Raw genomic sequence first — 21477 nt, 5'->3', positions numbered from 1 at the left:
TATATATGAAAGCAAAATAACAGAAACATCTGGAGCTGGAAGTACATCAGGCTGGGTGGTTGATGAAACGTGTGAAGAATTTGGTTATTCGTACTAATTATATATCTTTTGAACAAAGTGCAGTATAATTTTCCTTTTCATATTTTATTTATTTATTTATTATTTTAATGTTGAGGGTGTTATTGTTTCACTTGTTACCATCGATTTTCAACTGTACTCATAATACAGAAACTGTTATGTTGTTGGAGTTGAAATCTCCAACACCAGCTAGATGTCATGTCGAAATCTGAAATTAACACCAATATTGCCAAAATAATAATAGACCCATTCATATATATAACCTTACTTTTCTACGAAAGGGGTAAAAACGGGCAAGTTCTTTCTTTCTTTCCATCTCAAGGGAATATTACTCTAGGTTCGGAACAAGAAATGCGCGTGTAACGAGGAGTAACAAATTTTGCACATCAAATCACAGTTTTCAGTTTATAATTAATTTCTAACGGACGCAGTGGTATAATTATCTACCATCTATCACAGGGTAGACACATATATCCAACAAACACCTTTGTTATTCAAAAAATGAATGTCTATATACATACTAGAAATAAAAATATCATGTCCGTATTCAGTGCGTACAGTTACACAAATTCCAAAAAACAATACCGCCCTTTTCTCAATGCAAAATGTGACAAATCACTAGCATATATTGGTACAATTTAGATGGCTCTGGATGTCTACTGGGAGGCTACAAGATGTCCATGGCAGGTATTTTTTACTCCCAAGATATTTGGTTTCTCAAACTATATAGCACACATTCCATCTGTGTGTTTGAAATGATCATTTTTGGCCAGGTTTGTCGGGTTCCTGGACCACTGTGCATTGGTACCATTTTTGTTCTTCGATAAGATAAATTGTTTGTGGTTAAGCTTTCAAGCCCACAACATACAATTTCTGAACTGCAGAAAGAGCTGAAGATCGATAGGAATTAAAACGAAACACTGGGGACATATATAGTAGAAACGCAACTATAAGCATCCCATTATTATTATATTTACACGATTAGTACGAACAACAAACATATATCCAATATCTGCAGCTGACTCCCGACTGCTGCGCTGCACTTTGATGAGAATAGATTATGATTATGATGATGATGATGATTATTATTATTATTATTATTATTATTATTATTATTATTATTATTATTATTATTATTATTATATTTCCATTATACCTGTTTGATTGCATGTTCGAAACGTAGATCAAACAGTATTTGAATATACATGTTGCTAGGATATATTGTAATTCTGACATTATTTTTGTCCCTTCTGTCTTTATTCTAGTCTACTCTTATGGAATCTTTACCATAAGAATATTATTTGTCATTTCGTGAATTGTTCCTCAGTTTTCTTTAATAGTCGTCTGCAATACTAAATTGTGTTGTGGAAAAGTCAATGTTACAAAGTTTAGCTTTTTTGTAATTTTCATCATTAACACATTATCTTTGAATAAATTTTAATAATAAACCTTCTAATGGTCCTTATCGAACTTTTAATGCAGTTGGAATATTAATTTAACTAAATGCACATATTTATAATCTCCCTAAAATACTACTTCAAGTTACCATCTAAATATCGAAAAAATATTCTATAATTTGCAATAGAAAATACACTTCTCATACATTTTCTATAATCATGTTCTGCCACTCCGATTTCCTTTATAATTTTCACTTAAATTACAACTACTATTTGGTTGAACTTTTTGATATTTGTTTTAACCATGCTTAGCTGGTATTTATTATATTATATAAGAACAAGGTTCTTTCAGGCAAGGATAAAGATCTTTCAGGTAAAGGATTCTCAAAATTAATAATTACTAGAATTGTCAAGTTTTAAACTGTATATTTCAACTGACCACTTGATAAAGGTAGAATAGTAAAACTCAATGCAAAATGGAGTAAGGATTCAGTCCACTGTACATACAATATCTACAGGAAAATACCACATCTCTCTCAAAACAAGGCTCAGTAACACTCTTAGGAGAAAACCACATCAAAATTCTCATGTAAAGTACAACTTTGTACATTTAGTACATCAGAGGGGGAACTTTTATTCATTTGAAGGGGGGAGTATTCACAATGGTTACTCATCACAAATCTAAAGGGTTTAATAAAATATTTCAAAGATAAAAATACATTTAATGAGAAATCACCACAAAAGTATGCTTGAGAGCATATATTAGACATCTTATTTTCTTGTACTGTTGCGTAGCACTTTGACCCAAGATAATGTTCCATGTGTGATGGGGAACACATTAATATGTTGTTTACATAATTTTTGCGTGTATGTCGTCATGTGATTTACATTTCTCTCTTTGAGATGAACTTTATATATATATATAATTTTTATGTCTATACATACATATATATATATAAATATATATTTATGCAAGATATTTTATATCTTACATAATTTATCCTTTTTACGTTCTCTCCACATATATGTATATATATATATATTTATACAACTTTCTTATTTTAAAAAAATACATGAACACCCCTAATAGAATTTATATGCATACACGACATTTGGCAGGGCCATATTGCATAAATGTGATAGTTAACAAAATGCAGATTTGTCTTTCTCGTTTTAAAACTTAAGAAAACAAAATAATGGAAATCAGAAAAAAATTCTCGAATGAGCTTCATTTTGAGTGGAATGTGAAAAACAGGCACACTCCTATATTGCCTCTGACAAAAACAAGATGTACTGTATTAATAGCTCGCTAGAATGAACCTGAAATTCAGTGATAGAACAACTTAAATACAGCAAGCTGTTCATCATTATATATGCAACTGAGCAAACCCATCACTGTACAAGGAACTGCCAAATCTATTTCAGGACATTTCTTCATCATACGTTTACACTGGTGTGGTCAAAAATGCTAAACAAATATCACTAGCCTAATAATGAAGAATTATTAAATATTTTTCTTTCTTTTTACATTGTCGTATTGTGTATAAAAATACACATTCTGAACATAGGCATTCTGAAATAACTAAATTCCTCTTTTTCTCTTCTTAAGTGAATTTTATTTTGATTGTTGATGATGAAGTAGTAGAAACCACATTGAACGAACAATTTACTACAGAATTATGATGAAGACGTATTACAAGTAAATGTAACCGATACTTTTACAGACAAATTAAGTAAGCATTGTTATATATCAAATATACAATTTAATGTTAAAATGTTTTAATATTTATGACATGATTGCACAATACATGAAATTTAACCACTTAATAAAGTTTTATGTTCGAAAAATATAACAATTAAAAAAAAAAAAGCTTCGCAACATATTTTCACAAACATGATACCAAGAGTAAAGTTAAAAAAGAAAAGCATGGCAATAAAATATAACTACATAATAGAATAATAAAGTTATTATAATGTTTTTTTTTTTTCTCACTGTTACTAACCCCACAATGGCAAGAATGTGTGGAGCCGTAAGAATATCACGACAAAGGAAAACTTCTGTAACTCTGTAGTCCTTTTAACATTACAAGAGCACATATTTTAAATGTTAGAACCAGTTCCTCTTCTTTTTTTCACTTTCGTCATGAGTTTGTAAAATATACAAACCATGGCCCAGGTACACAATCATATAATATATATATATTGTTTTCTAATATACACAGAGTTAATATCGTAAGACAGCAGAAGAAGTGCTATCTTCATGTGGAATAATACGAGCTTATTGCATGCTTAGTTAGCGCTCACCTCACACATGGATAATTTGGCTGTTAACTTAAGTACTAACAACATACAATTGACTAACTTTGACAGACAGAGTTGAACAATTCATTCAACTGCCAATCCAGCTCATTACAGCTTACAGAATTTGCCTTTCTATCCTAAAATTATATATATATATATATTATATATAATCTTTCCAACTTGAGATCATCATATTGCAACTCTTTACCCTTCTGCTATTCAGCACTCATTGTTGGCACATGAATACATCTCCAGGCACATGAACAATAGATTAATACTATTGATTGTTAAAAACCTACATGAATAAACGCTATGACATTATCAGGTATTCTTTTTTTTTTATTGAAAGACCACAGCAATATTACTTGATTGTTTTCCTCTTTCTTTTAAATTACATTTAAGTTCACTGTCAGATGTACATGGGAACTTACACAACAATAATGATTTTCTTAACAATGACGCGACTGTAGCACCTGATACATAACAATAAACACCAGAACAAGCCATCTGACGATGAGGAACTCAACTAACAATATTTCCTATGTTGTAACATTTTTTTTTTTTTGGTTTGACCTACGTTGGGCATTCTAATTTCACTAAAACTTAAAGACCAATTGATTCAACAATAAACATAAACATATATATAGCATATATATACTTTATGTTTCTCCGTATCATGTGTACTAAAACACACACACACAAACAGACACACTTACATACATACACATATTCATACCTTTTTAACACATACATACATACACACATACGTACGCACACATACGTACGTACATACACACATACGCACACAGATACATACATACATATATTTATACATATTCCACAAAGTAAAGTACAAGCATACAGCTGACAGCAATATTACTACTTCTGATAAAATTTACCTACTCGTTACGGATTGTCATTTAAGTAGGGGTATTTTGTTCCTCATGTCAGCTGACCCAACACACTCCAAAGACAACAAATTATCACAACACAGAGCGAAGAATCTGGCAGCAAGCTTTACAAATAGCTTTGACCAAAGAAAAACTTAAAAGAGAAATAAATTTATACATATTATAGTATTTTCTCTTACTTTTGCTTTTCCCGACTTAAATCATCACCAACCTCATACATATATGAATACATATATATAGATATATATATATATAGATATATAAATATTGCTTTCAACCTTCTTATTTCTTTCTTTATTATTTTATTCTTTTATTTATTTTTTTCCTGCTGCCAGCGGTAACACTACAGGTCACAAAACGGTGACTGGCTCTTTCAGTTGCAATTCTCTTTGGTTATTACCGGCCCCCTCCCAACACCCTTGTCACAAGGCACTTACACATTGTATCTACATAGCACAGATAACAGTCTGTACTTTGGTATAACAAAATGTCTATACACAGTTGCATGAAAGTTCACATACAAACAAAACCAGCAAGGCTAAAATCCACAGCTAAAAGTTAAGAACGCAACATATCAAGAACAAAAACATTTTCACATTTTATGATAATACTGTCATTCAACATCGTATGTATATATATATAATTTTTTTTAATTATTTATATTTTTAACTTGCTACTTCTTTTGAACAAAAGTCTAGTAAAATACACAACACTGCAGCAAGAATTCGATTGCAGGTCATAATCTTCTAATAACAAATTCTCTATTTATTTATTTATTTATTTTTTAAAGAAAGAAATTGCACTTCACCCAAGTATTTCCAATCACAAACAGCTGGTAATAAAGAATCGTAATTTACAACGGCCACCAACCATTCCTGTAAAATGTGTAAATCAGGATCACAAGGATAATACAAAAGAAAAGAAAAATGCAGAAACTTTTCTAAAATTCTGAAAATCTTTAAACACAAAAATACTTTCTTCTTTCTTTTATCCCAGTCTTGAGGCAAACGAAATGGTTGGAAAAGAAGCATCACACAAGAACAAAACCACATATTCACATCTTTGAGCACATATGTTATTATTTCAATATGTTGCACTTGCACTCGTAGTTCTGTTTTAGGTATGACTATTACGAACATTACCAAGAGATGAGTTTGCTACACTCACAGCAACCCCCATTCCTGATGATACTCCAACGGCACGATTCATACCATGTTCTGCCGAGTCCAATTTTGGAACTTCCAATTTTGGTTTTTTAGGTTCAGCGTCTGGTGGACGATGAGATTTCATATGCGCACTTCGACTTTTCACTTTATTGAACACTCTGAAAATAAGAAAAGAAACAACTGCTTAAATACGTTGTAAACTATCCATACATATTAGTGTTTGTTTTAAGTTTTATTTTTATTTTTTTTTTTATTTTTTTAATTTTTTTTTTAATCTTTGCCATAAGGCATGCATATTTCACAAAATGTCGACACGAAAACCACATTTTTAAGCAAGTTTTAGAGCACAAAATTTATTTCCCGCAAGGTTTCGTGAATACAAACAAATTTAATATTTCACTTCTTATGAATTTCTCTCCGAATTAATCTCGTAAAAATAATTTCCAACGTTTATTTTATCATCACCTTACATACACACTGAACTATCATTGAATTACACAAATGTTATTTCATTTATTTTGCTGGGCACCATTGCGTTCTGTTACTTACTTAGTTGGTCGACTGGAGTTTAACGTCTCTTTTCGAACCCGGAACCATTCGCACAAACAGTATATGTATTAACTATTCAGCCACAAAGGGGATCTCCGTAACTTGTTGTAAACAATAATATGTTACGAAAAAAAAGACGAGAAATAATAAATCAAGAAGTTTCTCGATCAGATTACATGATACATTTATTTATTTATTTATTCATAAAGAAAAATAAACCGTTTATACAATTTAGTCTCTACATTATAATAATCTTTTAAACATGTTCAGAATAATGGAATAATAACTTTGAATAATAAAGTAAATAAACAAACTCCACGTATCTGTGTGTATTATTTGTATTTTTAATTCTATTATTTCAATACCTTGAGTAGTATTAAGATCTTGAAACAATCGAACTAAAAATACAAATAATACGCACGGTACATGGAATTTATTTATTTACGTTATTGTACATAATAGCGTGTAAAATGAGAACTTTAACATACGTACTACTAACTTTGAACTCCACTCAAGCACCGGTTTTATTGATTTAATCGTGTAGGTTACGTTTTTGGCTGTTACTGAAATATAACAGTGGCTTTGTCTAATGTAGTCATGAGCAAACTTTTTAGGAAAAAGCAGAAGGAAACGAAAATACTTCAGGGAAGCCAATATAATTTATTAAGACAATCATGGCAGTTACTGCTCTCATTTATCAGATTAGGAATCATATCGCGGGCCGAACAGAACTTTCAGAGGAGCCGTGTCTGGTCTATGGAGCGTAGTTTATCCATTACTGGTCTAAAGAATGGAAAAATTTACCAATATGTAACAACACAAACAATTGTAAAATTTCTTAATACTCATGTATCGATGATAATGATAAGGAGCCATCGAAACGTATGCGATTAGATTAGTAAAAGTTGATGTTTAAGTCAGTTTATGATTAGTATTTCGTTATTATTTATGCACTGTATCAGTTCATGTAGTAAATTAAGGAGCTGTTTCATATGACTATAAGTGGAAACTATCATTTAATGCCTTATTATTATTACTATTATTTACCATACAATTTTTCTTGATCGTTTCCTGATTTTTTGCACTCTGTCTTGTTATTTTTTAAATATCTATTAAAATTTCCACTATACAAAGTGGGCACAAAGTCGCTTCCCACAAAACAAGGAAAGAAAGGAAATAAGCAAGCTATCAGCGAGCGGTTTATTTATTTATTTTGTTGTTGTTGGTACTAGAACTGACACTACTGTGTCTCGTTGTGTGGCTGTGACTGGTTACCATGTATTCATACGTGTATGGTTTAAGAATTGTTTACTGAGTGAAGTTATATCGTGTAATATAGGTGTTGAGATGAAACGCAAATTAGTAAAGAAACAACATGTTTTTGTGCTACAAGCTTGATGGAAACACAACAAAAACACAAGTGTGGTGACAGCAGACTTCAGGGGAGATGTGGAACCATCATCACGTCAAGCCATGAGAAACCTGAACCAATGATTCGAGGCTACGGATTCTGTGTATGATCTACCGCGAAGTGTATGAAATGAAGGAAAACTGAATTTATTACTCAGAGTTCAATGTTTACCTCGAAGAAGTCTACCAGAAGATGGACTGGGAATGACACACACCTCTTTAAGGAACATGTTAAAGGATTTCAAGATGAAACCTTAGCGACCAAACCTTCTGCACGCGTTACATAAATGTGATCCCGATCGGTATGTTGAGTTCTGTGAGTGGTTTCTCTTTCGAAACGAAGCTGACAGAGACTTCTGGATACGAATTCTGTGGACAGACGAGGTCTCATTCAAGATGAACCGCTGCATAAACAGACACAATTGTCATTCTACTTACAGATTTCTGTAATTCTTGAATGTTATTGTACTTCTGAGCTTTCGACTCTTACCTGGAGTCTGTCACGAAGAATAAAAACCCCAGGGGAGAGTCGAAAGCTCGGAAGTACAAATAATATTCAGGAATTACAGGAATATGTAAGTAGAGTGATAGAGTTCTTGAGTATGGTCTTACATTGTCTGAAGACACAATTATGTTTATAGCAGTGGTCATTGGCGTAACAAGACGGAAGGGGAAGGGGACATTACCCTCCCAAAGTGCTGGTAGAAGTTATTGGGGGTGCCGAAGGCACCTAATGATTACTTTGCCTTTTTTTTTTAAGCCGATTGAAGAATGAAAAGTTCATGTACAAAAGCAGTGTTTTGTATGCACTGCTAAATCTTCCACAGATATAGAGTGCAGTGTTTTGTATTATTATAACTAATGGACACTTTTTCTGTTCCTTTTTTGTTGATTGTCTAGGACACCTTTGGTACAATAAAATAAAGAAATAAAAATTACCTATATGACAATCAAGCAGCAATCTAAACATTTTCTTAATCCTTTGGCGCCCCTCATTATGTACGGGCGATATAATGCTTCGATAGAATAACAAAGGAAATAATGTTGACGGAAATAATACTGACGGAGCATTGTAAATACATTAATTATTCCTTTCGTCGCCTCTGACTATATAGGGCGCCTTCGATAGAACAAAAAGGGATATAATATTGCACCAAGGACGCTGTAGATATATTAATTATTCCTTTTGTCGCCCCTGATTGTATAGGGGCGCCTTCGATAGAACAAATAAGGATGTAATATTGCACCAAGGGAGCTGTAGATACATTAATTATTCCTTATGTGCCCCTGATTGTATAGGGCGCCTTCGATAGAACAAAACAGGATATAATATTGCACCAAGGACGCTGTAGATATATTAATTATTCCTTTTGTCGTCCCTGATTGTATAGGGGGGCCTGCGATAGAACAAACAAAAATCTCCTCAGCTACTGCGCAGGAAACAGACCCCAAAAAGACTAGAACACTCGCAGACATCCGCGAAAAAATTACCAATTCAACACCACAGAAGAGAAATTACGCGCAACCTATTATGAATGTTTGGACAATATCATTTGCAAAATTGAGTCGATTCCATCAGCCTGAACTGAAGAAGTATCGTGCAATAGAGGATGTAATTCTGGAAGGTAACTTTTCTCAAGACATTAGTGACATTTTAAAAGAATAGCATGTCAATCCGGACCGACTACAGATGCAACAGTTACTCATCACTATTCCCACTTCAAAAAATCTGAGAGACCTGCTTGAGAACTTCAAGAAACTCTGTAAAGAAATAAGAGAGTTGTTTCCTAAATTTTGAAAGTCCTTCGTCTCCTGCTTGTCATCCCGGCGACATCTGCAACTTGCCGAGAGAAGTTTCTCAATGTTGCGGCGACTCAAAACTTATCTGAGGTACACAATGACCCAGGCAAGACTGAACCATTTTGCAGTTCTTAATGCATACTCAGACAGGCTTGACTCACTGGGTGTGAAGGAACTGTGTAAAGAATTCACAAATAGCTCCTACCGTGCGACTCTCTTCGGAAAAGTGTGAATTCTGCTCTTTGAAGTGTGCAGTTTTTGTGTCGAAATGAGCTATAGGATCACAGTGGCTCGTTATTTTTTAAATTGAACATTTAATCAAATTTGAACTATATTATTCCGTTCTTGTTAAATATATTAAAAGTTGGATGTTACGTACGCAAGGGCTCAAAAAACGGCTCTTAAAAACGTTTTATCCGCTGCTTTTATGCCTGTCATTTTTTTTTTTTTTTTTTTTTTAATATTTCAACTTTAATGAAGAAAGTACTTTCCACCTTTGTTCCCCATTATAAGAAGAAAAAGAGACTTAATTACTGCATTCTGAAGAAAAATAAATATGAGAAGTTCAACAATCAAGAACAATCGATCACTCATAAGAAAAAGAAGGATAAAATACATTAACCCTTTGGGAACCATGGTGTCGACCTGTGGAATTTGCTTTATAAATCTCTAGTAAAGCTTTTCACACCGTGTTTTTTGCATTCATTCAAGCGGGGAAGCATCAAAGAATGTGTTTCATGGGCATTTTGCAGTCACGCTTGCGATGCTTGGGGGCAGTGACGTCACAAACATGGACGAAGGAAAAAAGAAAAGGATAAATTTTAGAGCTCTTTTTTTTTTAAAAAAAAAAAAATCCTAACACATCGCTATTAATCCTAGGATCATGGTCCAATACCTAGTTGTGTTCATAATAAAGAAATGTTTCCAACTGTACCACCCAAATTTCCCTATTATGAACCAGAAGCGGGAATATCCCGTCCAAAGTGGAAAAAAGGTTTTTTTTTTAGATCTTTTTCTTTTTTCGGGAATTCCTCCCCTCAGGGACATGTGAGTGGTACCGTTTAAAACCTACCACCATTCCAAACAAAACAAGGTACAAACCATGATCATAGGGTAAATAGTGATTTTTCAAAAAAAATCTGAATTTTCCCCCTATTACACATTTTTAGTCAATGTGTTTAGTAAAGTAGCTATAGGTCATCCCTATTTGTCGTAGGATCATGGTCTGCACCTCATTTTATTCGTAATGATGCAACATTTTCAACGGCACCACTACCATCGCGCTGTCATGTACCTGAGGAGATAAATTTTCAAGAAAGTTAATTTTTGAAAATTTGAATTTCCCGCTTTTCTTTGTACATTTTGGGTGGGAATTTCTCCCCTCAGATACATGATAGGGACATGCAAGTGATACGATTTAAAACGCTGGTTCATTACAAACAAAAAGGTACAAACCATAATCCTAGAATAAATAGTCTTGGTGCTAGAGCTGATTTACTAAATTTCCCTCCCCATTTTTGGGTAATAGTTCTAATGTATTGTTATTCAATAAGCTCTAGCGTCAAAAGTGTTCATGGTTCATACCGCATTTTGTTCGTAATGAAGTAACGGTTCAAACTGTACCACTGCCGTGGCGCTAGCATGTATCTGCGGGAAGAAATTCTCAAAAAGGTTATTTTTTCCTGCCAAAAATCTCTTTTTCCCAATTTGAGCGGAATTTCTTCACTTCTGGTACATAATGGGGAAATTTGAATGGTACAGTTAGAAACATTCCTTCATTACAAATACAAAGAATTACGAACTATGATCCTACGATAAAGAGTCTTGACACTAGAGCTTGTTGAATAATAATAGTAGATATTAGGAAAAAATAGTAAATGAATTTTAGCACCAAGACTATTTACCCCAGTATCATGGTTCATACCTCGTTTTGTTTGGAGTGAAACAAAGTTTTTTTTTTGGTAACATTCGCATGTCCATGTTGTGTACTGGAGGGAAGAAATTAACAGGAAATGGGGACTTTTTTAAAAAATCCTTTTTCCCGATTTGGACAGGGATTTTATTGCCTTAGGTACGTACTAGGGAAATTTACAAATTAGGGAAACACTGTTTCATTCCAAACAAAACGGGGTATCAGCCATGATTCTACGATAAATAGTCTCGACGCAATAGCTGCTTGACTGAAAGTGTAAAATTTACCTAAAAAACTGGAAATCTCAAAAGGGTTAATGTATAGGGTTTTCTAGTTCGAACGAATTGTTTTTACAGTTCTTAGAATAATGTTTAACGACAAAAAGTTTTAGCGAAAAGTTAGTAGTGGGAACAATAACTGTTCTGAATAGTAGTTTAAGGTCTCGAAAAAAACTGCTCTTTTTTTTTTTTTAAAAAAAAAAAAAACATTTTTTCCATGCTTTTTGGCTTGGGATTTTTTTTTTCTTTTAATATTTCATATTTAGTGTGAAGTATCTGTGTAGTTACAGTGATTTGTTACAGCACCGGCACATTAGTGAAGAAACAACAGTGTGTCCCAGCTTTCTTTTCCCATCATAACTTTAAATAAGATTACTGTATTCTGAAGAAAAATAGCACTAAGCTTTGTTGCTCCAGTTCCTTAAACTAAATCATATTATGCTGCTGCTATTAGTGAAACATTTTATTCTGAAATATAAACAAAATTATGATGCATTTTCGGCTCTAATTGAAGAGTATCTGAAATAATAGTATTTCTGGAACGGCAGTGATATTTTTTCTTGTCTGGCAGTTTTACTTTAAGCAACCCAAACAACACATTTCAAGATGTATAAATTTCAAGAAATTGATATCATGGTTAGGCAACCAACGTGGGACTTATGATATGCTAGTTGTGTCAAAAGAATGAAAATTTCCGTTTTCTTTCCAAACGCCGTGATTTTAAATAAAAATAAAGCACGTCTCAAAAATCAGGCTATTTTGCATCTCTAGTCCGGTATATCAAGACAAAGTGCAGTTCAATCTATGTACTGCAACATTTGAAGATTAATGTAGTGTGAAAGTAAAATAAGAAAAGTGTGCGTGTAGGTGTATTTTGAGAATCTGTTGATCACTTTAGAAAAAAAAAAATTGTGGTTGTGATATGTCTTCAGCCTATGAGTTCTGGAGAGTGAGAATGTGGCTTTAGTGCCGAACGTATACGGAACAATCATGTCGTACTATTTAGTGATTAATTAATAGTAAACTGTACTTCATACGTATCCCGACGCAAATAAATGAGGTCTACTAGTTGCACTAATGTACGACTCTTGTGTTGAATGAATACATTGAGTGGATGAAAAAGCTGTCATTACTTCAAGTAAGTCTAATATTTTAATTTTTCAAATGTATAGCTGTTTTCGTAAATTACAATTATTTTCCCACACACATACACGAAAAAAAAAATACATAACAGTAATACTGTAAAGATTAGTGGAAATTACGCGCTGTGATGGGAGGGGAGGGGGGGCTATTAAGAGAGGGACGCAACAAAAAGACTTGCCCCCCTCCTATATTTGAAATGTTGTTACGCGGCTGGTAGTGGTACCAATTCACACTAAATTATCACAATAAACTTAAACGTGGCTGGTGTTGCTATTTGGGATGGTTCTTGGAATGGTGGTGTCATAGGGCCATTCCCTGTTTTAAAAACTCTTACCAGCGATACATACCTTCAGATGTTGTAAGAAGTGCCATGCCAAAACTTGTAAATAACCTTCGTTAAGAAAACATTCAATTTACGTTGCAATACGATGGAATATTACCTTACTTTGGTGTTATTGTGAGGGATTTCTTGGATGAACATTTCGGTGAATTGATTGGTCGTCGTGGTGCGATAGATTGGCCATCCTGTTCATGTGAAATCACGCTAGGCTACTTCTGCATGTGAGATACTGCCAAAGACGAGGTGTCTTTCGGGTAACCACTGGACTTGGATCGGTTGAAACAATTAATCGAATAATCATTCGTGAAATTGGACGCCAGTTCTCGGTTGAAAATGAAATGAAATGAAATCTTTAAGTTTTACGTTCTACGATTATGCCGGTTAGGCTTAAGGAGACGGTGATGATGAGAGATGAGTGAAATGGTGGAATGAAGAAAGTGGGAGGAAACGGGAGAACCCCGAGAAAACCCACGAGCACGGTATTTATCCACCACAAAGTCCATACGGCGCAAGCTGTGATCGAACCAGGGACCCCAAGCACCGGAGGTGAACGCTCTACCACTGAGCCATTGCGCCCCCCAATCCTCGGTTGAGTTGTGATATTTGTAAATTAGTGTTGAAGAGATGTACCTTGTGCATCGAGCATGATGGGAGACAGTTTGAAGAGTATTTGTAACTACAATAAATATTGTAAGTCACATATTTTAAGATTCTTTTATTTTATTTCTTCAGACATTGGGGAAAGCGGCTTTGTGCCCACCCTGTATATTTTTACTAACTATATTCGCTCATCTTTGCTTTTACTATTTCTTTAGCTGTTATTCTCTGTAATTATTTTCTGCGAGACGTGTTCCTCTTTCCCAGAGGTTTTTCTCTTTCCCTCGAAACATTATTCCGGCACTAACCTAACACTTGTTTTTCCATCAAAACAGACAATATGGATAGTACCAGCACATCACGAACAATGATGTGCTATTGTACAACGATATATTTATTTATTTTTGTTTCAAGAAAATAGATTTTATTTACAGTAAAGCACTTTTATTTCCATTAATTTTATATATAATTAACATGCTTTTACCTTTTGTATTCAAAAATAAATTAATCTGCTAGAAGCGAGAAAACAATCCTGCAGAAAAGAGTAACTATATGCTAAGCGGAAATTTCAGACTAAAGTACGGCCGCTGTATCTCTGGCTCTGACAGCTATGCGAAAAAGAAAGCGAGGGTTGATACTACATTAACACCGCCCCATAAGGTCCAATGAGTGGCCGAGCTCTCACCGCGCTGGCATGGAAACCAGACGTTGTTGCCGCTCCGTATTCTTCCTTTTGTTTGTGCATAGTTCACTGAAAAGCGCTTTGAGATCGTGTTTGGTTATTGCAACATTTTTTTCTTTTCTTTGTGTGTATTTGGGTGTGCTGTTAAGGAGTGTTGTTATTATTTGGTGACAATGGCTAGTTCTTCAGAACCGAAGCCAAACAAAATAGTGTATAAAGGACAAATTGGCAACATTGTTTTGTCCACGTGCAGAACTGTCAGAGCCAGAGACATAGCGGCCGTAGTTTAAACCAGATTTCTATAACATCAAGCATTGGAGGTAATCTGGAACCACTTACTTTTTCCTATGCCCAACGTTAACTTGTTGCAACAGCGCATTGTTTTTCCCATTACGATCATTATTTGTCGCGCTGATATTCTTATAATAATTATATACTCTGTAAATTCAAAGTAGAAAACAACCAATTTTATGTTTCTTTTTGGGTGAATGCATTACATGTACTCGAGAGTTTATTAAATCTTCAAAATGTTATACAAGATTAACGTTTTTGAGAAGTTACACATTTTCCTGAATCTAAGTGGTTTCTTTCTTGTAAGGATCTTTTCTATTTTAAATTTACACAATCATATTTTACTATTGTAATCACTATGTTGTGATAAAAATACTTCGAAAATATTAGCTGTATAGTTTTAACCTCCTATAGATTATGTAAATGTATCAGTAAACACGCCTCTTTACTAAGTTCTCCGGACAAGACACTTGGAGCCAAGGATCTGCAGAAATCATGCAGATTTGATTTGATATGAGGTTAGAATCCGGCTCAGCAGCGATGCTATGTGAGATGTAGACCTACAGCTTAACGTGAAATCCGAACCACATGAACTCCCGCCAAGCATCGAAGCCGGATCTCTCACAGGAAACATGGAGAATACGTAAACAAACGAAACAAAATAAACGCTTTATGCATAAACCTTTCATCTATTACTCTAAGTAAACAAACCGCGTATATTAACCTAAGTAAACAAACCCCTTGTGACATTTCCCCTTTCTAAACCCAATTTGTTCCTCCTCAACTTCTATCTGGTTCATGTTAGCTTTGCTTTACTTTAGTAACTTCACAAAAGAAATAGAAATCTGTGAACAAAGCAAGTTTTAATTAAAGATAATAATTGTGTAACACCTTCGCCAACTAACTGTCTTTTGGCTTCATCACACACAGTACTGTATATGAGGGCTATCTTTTCAGTAAGGTCCGATTGCCACTTGAAACAAAACTAGTAAAAATAGTGCCGTACATTTTTTTGTTCATTCCTCTGTACACATTAAGCTATTTCTCTACATAATTACCATGTTTGTTTAAACACTTACCATAGTGTTCGACAAAGTTTTGTATGCCCACGTAGTAGAAATCACTCGCTTGTGACTAAAGCCAATCTTGAAAAGTCGTTTTCACTGGGACTATTAGCTACGTTTGTTGTTTCTGTCGAATTGCTCACGTGCGCTGTCTCCCAGCATGCCTTGAGTATGAGGTAACGCCAGTGTGTATAGTTCAGTGCACGCAATTGAAATGTTTCGTTAAATTTAGATCCTGCCAATTGTAAAATAAGGTCTGTGATTCGATTTTTGACAGCAAGGAACGTGTCTGCAGTAGAAATTCATCGTCAGCTATGTAAGGTGTATGGGGGCAATGAATGATAGCCCAGTACGTAAATAGATGAGCTCGTTCAAGGACGGGCGGGACGATGTTCATAATGAACAGCAATAGGGTCTACCTTCTTTAATCACAGACAAATTGGTGCGTGTAGTTGACCTAAAAATCCATGAAAACCGACGTTTCACGATTTTCACATTGGCACTAGAATTTCCACACGTTTCACGGTTGGTGCTGTATACAATCGTTTCTGAAACACTGAAGTTCCGAAAACTCTGCTGGCGATGAGTTCCCAGACTGCTTACTGAGGAACACAAAAAGACGAAACTCGCTTGTGCTTTGACCTTTTTGACCTATATAATGAGGAAGGAGATATGTAAAACTATATTGCCAGGGGACAAAACATGGATTTCCCATATGAATCCACAGTTGAAGTGGCAATCAATGGAATAGTAACACACGACATCCCCAGTCAAAGTAAAAGCCGAACAGACAATGTCTATACACAATATTATGGCTACCGTTTTCTGGGATCGCTATGGTGCTCTGTTAGTCGAGTTTGTGACATAAGGAACAATCATCAACTCAGCTGCGTATTGCGCTATCTTGAAAACGTTTCGGCGCGCTATACAAAATAAGCGCCATGGCCTGCTGCTCAAACTCAAGAAATAATCAGATCTTTTGGACGGGAATTGCTGGATCACCCACCATACAGCCCAGACCTTGTGCCTAGCAATTATCATCTGTTCTCCTTCCTGAAGCAGTTTCACCGATCAGGAGTTTGACACTGAAGAAGAAAAGAAAATAACGGTTGAAGATTGGCTTCGGTCACAGGCGGGTGATTTCTACAACGTAGGGATACAAAAAATTGTCGAACGCTATGACAAATATCTAAACAAACATGGTAACTATGTAGATAATAGCTTAATGTGTACAGAGGAAATAACCAAAGATGTATGGTACTATCTTTACTAGTTTTGTTTCTATTGACAATCGGGCCTTACTTAAAAAATATTCCTCGCATATTAATGAAACAAAACTGACCAAAGTTCTAAATATATTAATAGCAAATAATATTTTTGTAACAATTCTAGCAATATAACACTGCCTTCATCAGACACGTTATTTTTTCATCAGATACTTTTCAATTTCATCATTTGGTCTGACACACTGTTATATTGCAGTCTCCAGTTCAAAATTCTCAGTGCACTTTTCGCTAAATTAGATATGAACTTCTCACATCCTTCTGTTTGCTTTCTTACTCAATGGATTTGCCAAAGTTGATTTTTTTAAAAAAATCTCTCTTTCATACCTTTTATAACCTATACAATGTTTCTGTCTTTTCAAAATACTTAATTAACTCAGCAGAAGTATTATTTATGCCAGTTTATTTCAATTACTCATATGCTTGTCCGAATTCATTCCTCAGTATTGTAAACATTTTGTTATACTCCACTTACTTTTTATTTTACATTCTCAACATCTAAACCCGTGGTCTGATCTTGCCGTAATATAATTCACAGTATCTTTCTTTCATCTATCTAAAATTTCTTTTCCCATGCCATTCTTCTTTCCATTTTTGTTTTCTACTAAGGTTTTGTCCTTCTTTCCTTAAGATATATTTCCATTTATTTAACTGCTTCATGCACTTGATCACATTTCCATACTTTCTTTGCTGTTCTGGATTTTTTGGTTTCTCTTCGTAATTTATTATTTGGCTTCCTATAAAACTTTGCTCTGTTTTGATTTCGATACCCTTTGTTCATCTGCAGTTCAGCAAAGGCAAAACTTGAGCTGCACCCTCTATTCATTGGTTTTTGTGTCTATTTCAACTGAATTTTAATACTTCTCTTTAAATTTCCGAACGAATCGTTTTTTTTCTGTCTTTCGATTTTTCAGTATGTATCTAACTCGCTCTGTCCTATTTTATTTCTGCCTACATCGTTTGACCAACAAGGAGACTTACGGAAGTGTCACTCACCGATTTGAATTAAACTTTGCACATTTGTAGAACATCGAAAAATAATCGACAAGTATTTCTTGTTTCGGCAATGGTGAAGATTTAAGGGTGGAAACCACCCTTTGAACATTAAGGGTGGTCTCTAAGCATAGACCGAAAATAACCATTTAATTTAGAAGAAAACATACTGCCAGGATAGTTTTAGGACAGCTATTCAGAATCTGACGATTACAAAATTCAAAATGGCGGATCCATTAGTGGTTACAATTACAAAATGTCTTCTGGTTTGAAATTCTTTGCACTTAGGCAAGAACAATTATAGTTGGCAGAGTTTACTGCGAGAAGGTCGCGGACCAATTTGAAACCCTTTTCTGTACTTATTTTAATAGGATGCTTAATTAAAGTGAGCCTCTGCACCTCTCACTATAGCGTTTACAGACACACAAACAGTAGAAAGTGTGGCACAATCAATAAATCTATGACTCACAGCTACACCATAGAGCCTTTGATTTCTGAAAATGTTTTTTTGTTATCACTGTTGATAATTATTTTGCAGGAGACGAATGGAACATTTGGACCTATAGTCCAAAACAACCTCCTTTAGTCTGAAAATGTCCTTGTGAAAGCATCAAATTAGGGAAAATTAAAAACAAGTCTTGTGAGATCATGGTTTCAAGAAGTTTTTCTCCTAGTGTCTAATGCAAAGTCTATTTTCTTATTAGATTCGTAGAGTGGTCACAATTAATCAACTTTTCAACCTATTTTACGAACAAAAGAGTACCTCAAAATATAAACCATTCGGCACTAACAACTGGTAGGATTCAGCCTCTTGATGTGTTCGTCTTTAGGCTGTGGAAAAACTTCTTGAGACATTTTACTGATATTGTCCTCTACAACTATAACACAAATTTATATCTCCGTAATGTAATTTAGATCCAAATCACTGATTCATAATCAGTTTTTTTCTCCCAGATTTGCAAATCTTATTAGATATGCGTGATACAAAAACAGTTATTTGGAAGAAGATTGTGCTGCATTTTGCGATTTGTCACAGTTATTGCTGTAATAAGGTGAGCTTCATGTAAACAATGTTTATGCATCACACGCACTTTATATTATATATATATATATATATATATATATATACGAAATATCATTACTGTGAAGCGTTTTCTCAATAAATTCATAATTATAACAATTGAGGATATGTGAACTTCTGACATAGTGAGAGGCAAGGAGACTCACTATACATAAGCACTCCAAATAGGAAGAGGTGCAGACTAACTTTAATCAAGCATTCCGTTAAAATAAAGGGGTTTCAAATAATAGGAAGAGATTTCAAATCGGTCTGCAACCTTCTCGTAGTAATCTCTGCCAACTATATTGTTCTTGCTTAAGTGCAGAAAATTTCAAACCAGAAGACATTTTGTAATTGTAATCACTATATTGAATCCGTCATTTTGAATTTTGAAATTTTGACGTCAGATTCTGAATCAGCTGTCCTAAAAACTTTCCTGGTAGGATGTTTTCTTCTATATTAAATGATGGTTTTCTGACTAGCTTGGAGACCACCCTAACGTTCAAAGGGTGGTTTCTGCCCTTAAATCTTCACCATTGCCGAAACAAAAAAATACATGTCGATTATTTTTCGATGTTCTACAAGTATGCAAAGTTTCATTCAAATCGGTGAGTGACACTTCCGTAAGTCTCCTTGTAAGTATAACTTCCACTAGTACTAGCTTTAATCTAAAGAGAAGTCTGTTCCAAGATATTTCTTAAATTACGAGAAGCCATATTTGACATCTCTGTCCATCAATTTGGGATATTCACTTCCCTTGTATTATCGTGTGATTGTTAAACCAAGTGTTTGCAATTACTAGTGAATTATATCTATAAAAAGCTTATAGATTTCTCCCTTCTTTTATTCCCCACTTTGTATATATTAACAATATTATATTTTTGTTCTACTTCCATACAGTAATACAGTAAAATTTTCTGTTAGAATTATTCATGCACCTCATTTCTCTGTATGGTATTTCTGGTTTCTCATATTTATTATTATTTCTTTCGTCGTATACACAGCGCTTGGGGCATATGTTTGTATCAAAAGTGTTTTCGTTTTTGTACATGTATGTATATAATTAAGCCTGTTACACGAATATATTCAATGTAAGTAACATAGCTTAAAGCACGCTTGTTGATTCTGTTTTTACAATCAAGTCTGATTGTAAGGTACGAGAACGGCACATACAAATATTGAAATATCATCAGTTTTGAGGAATTATTTCAAGCTAGGAAGCAATCGGCAAAATTTGCAAGATGGGAAAATAGGGAACAATATCAAATCTATGTCTTAATTTATTCAAACCCTTTGGCTGATAGTCTGTCACCAAATTAAGGCCAAAAGTGGCATCCTATTAATGGTTGATTATAGTACTCAAAATATAAATTAGAACTAAACCTGATCAACACTCAAAACCTGGCAGAAAATTTTAGATATAAGGATACTATATGTAGAGCATTATTCAAGTTTGACAAAATACATAGAAGTTCTCGATAGGTTCCCTATGATCTCATTACAGAACAAGCAAATCAAAAAATGGAAACCGACATACTTGCTCCTTCCTTACTGCGGAAACAATGAATAGATCGTGGAAATCGGTAAATTCCTTGTAAAACAGAAATGATTCAAAGAAAATTTTCTGATTAGTATTTGGTGGAATATAGCAAGTCGATGTTTCAGGCTTATGGTAACGAATTCAATCGCTAGATAACGACAAGTGTAAACATGTCTGAGAAGTCATTGAGTGTAATTCGAAAGTACTGTATGTCACCTTTCATGGAGGAAGGTTATTTTGAATGTAAATGGTCATATAGTTCCGAAAATTATGGGCATTGAGAAATCTACATTTGTGACCTTTTGACGTTAATTATAGTTATAGCCAAATAAGTACGCAGAATATAACAAAAAGTATCAGAGAAAGGGACCAACGCTGTTTTGTATCGCAATAAAATTGGCAAACACCCTATTGCTGTGCCTTCCAATATTAAGTATCGAAAACATCAAAAGTATGGGAGTACCCCCGATGTGGTGCAAACAGTGCATTACTCTGTGTGACATGAGAACCTATCGTCTCAAAGAACAATAGCAATAGCAGTACAAAGTTCCGTCGCAACCATAAATTGCATAATTGCGCAGGATTTACATCTCGCAAAGAAGTATAAGGTTCAATTTACATGCTTCGTCCCTCATATAACGCGGAAAGGAGTACGGTCAGCAGGAAACTGTACGAATGGTAT

The 21477-nt window shown here is 34.3% G+C and overlaps 1 protein-coding gene across 2 annotated transcripts in view; it reads right to left on the bottom strand.

Annotated features, from left to right (window-relative positions):
• Positions 1-1419: 1419 nt before the first annotated feature.
• Positions 1420-21477, bottom strand: part of LOC145664431 (uncharacterized) — a 1424688-nt gene continuing 1404630 nt past the window's right edge. The window contains exon 20 of one of the 2 annotated variants that reach the window (XM_081731113.1): positions 1420-6011. In XM_081731113.1, coding sequence (XP_081587239.1) covers positions 5804-6011 — 208 coding nt within the window. In that variant the 3' untranslated portion in view covers positions 1420-5803. The remainder of the gene's footprint in view (positions 6012-21477) is intronic. The other variant, XM_081731114.1, reaches the window with a different exon arrangement.

This window comes from Thermobia domestica, chromosome 11, assembly GCF_964235325.1.
Source record: "Thermobia domestica chromosome 11, izTheDome1.hap1.1, whole genome shotgun sequence".
NCBI lineage: Eukaryota > Metazoa > Arthropoda > Insecta > Zygentoma > Lepismatidae > Thermobia > Thermobia domestica.
Note: the sequence above shows the minus strand (reverse complement) of the source record. Positions and strands in the feature narration are given on the sequence as shown.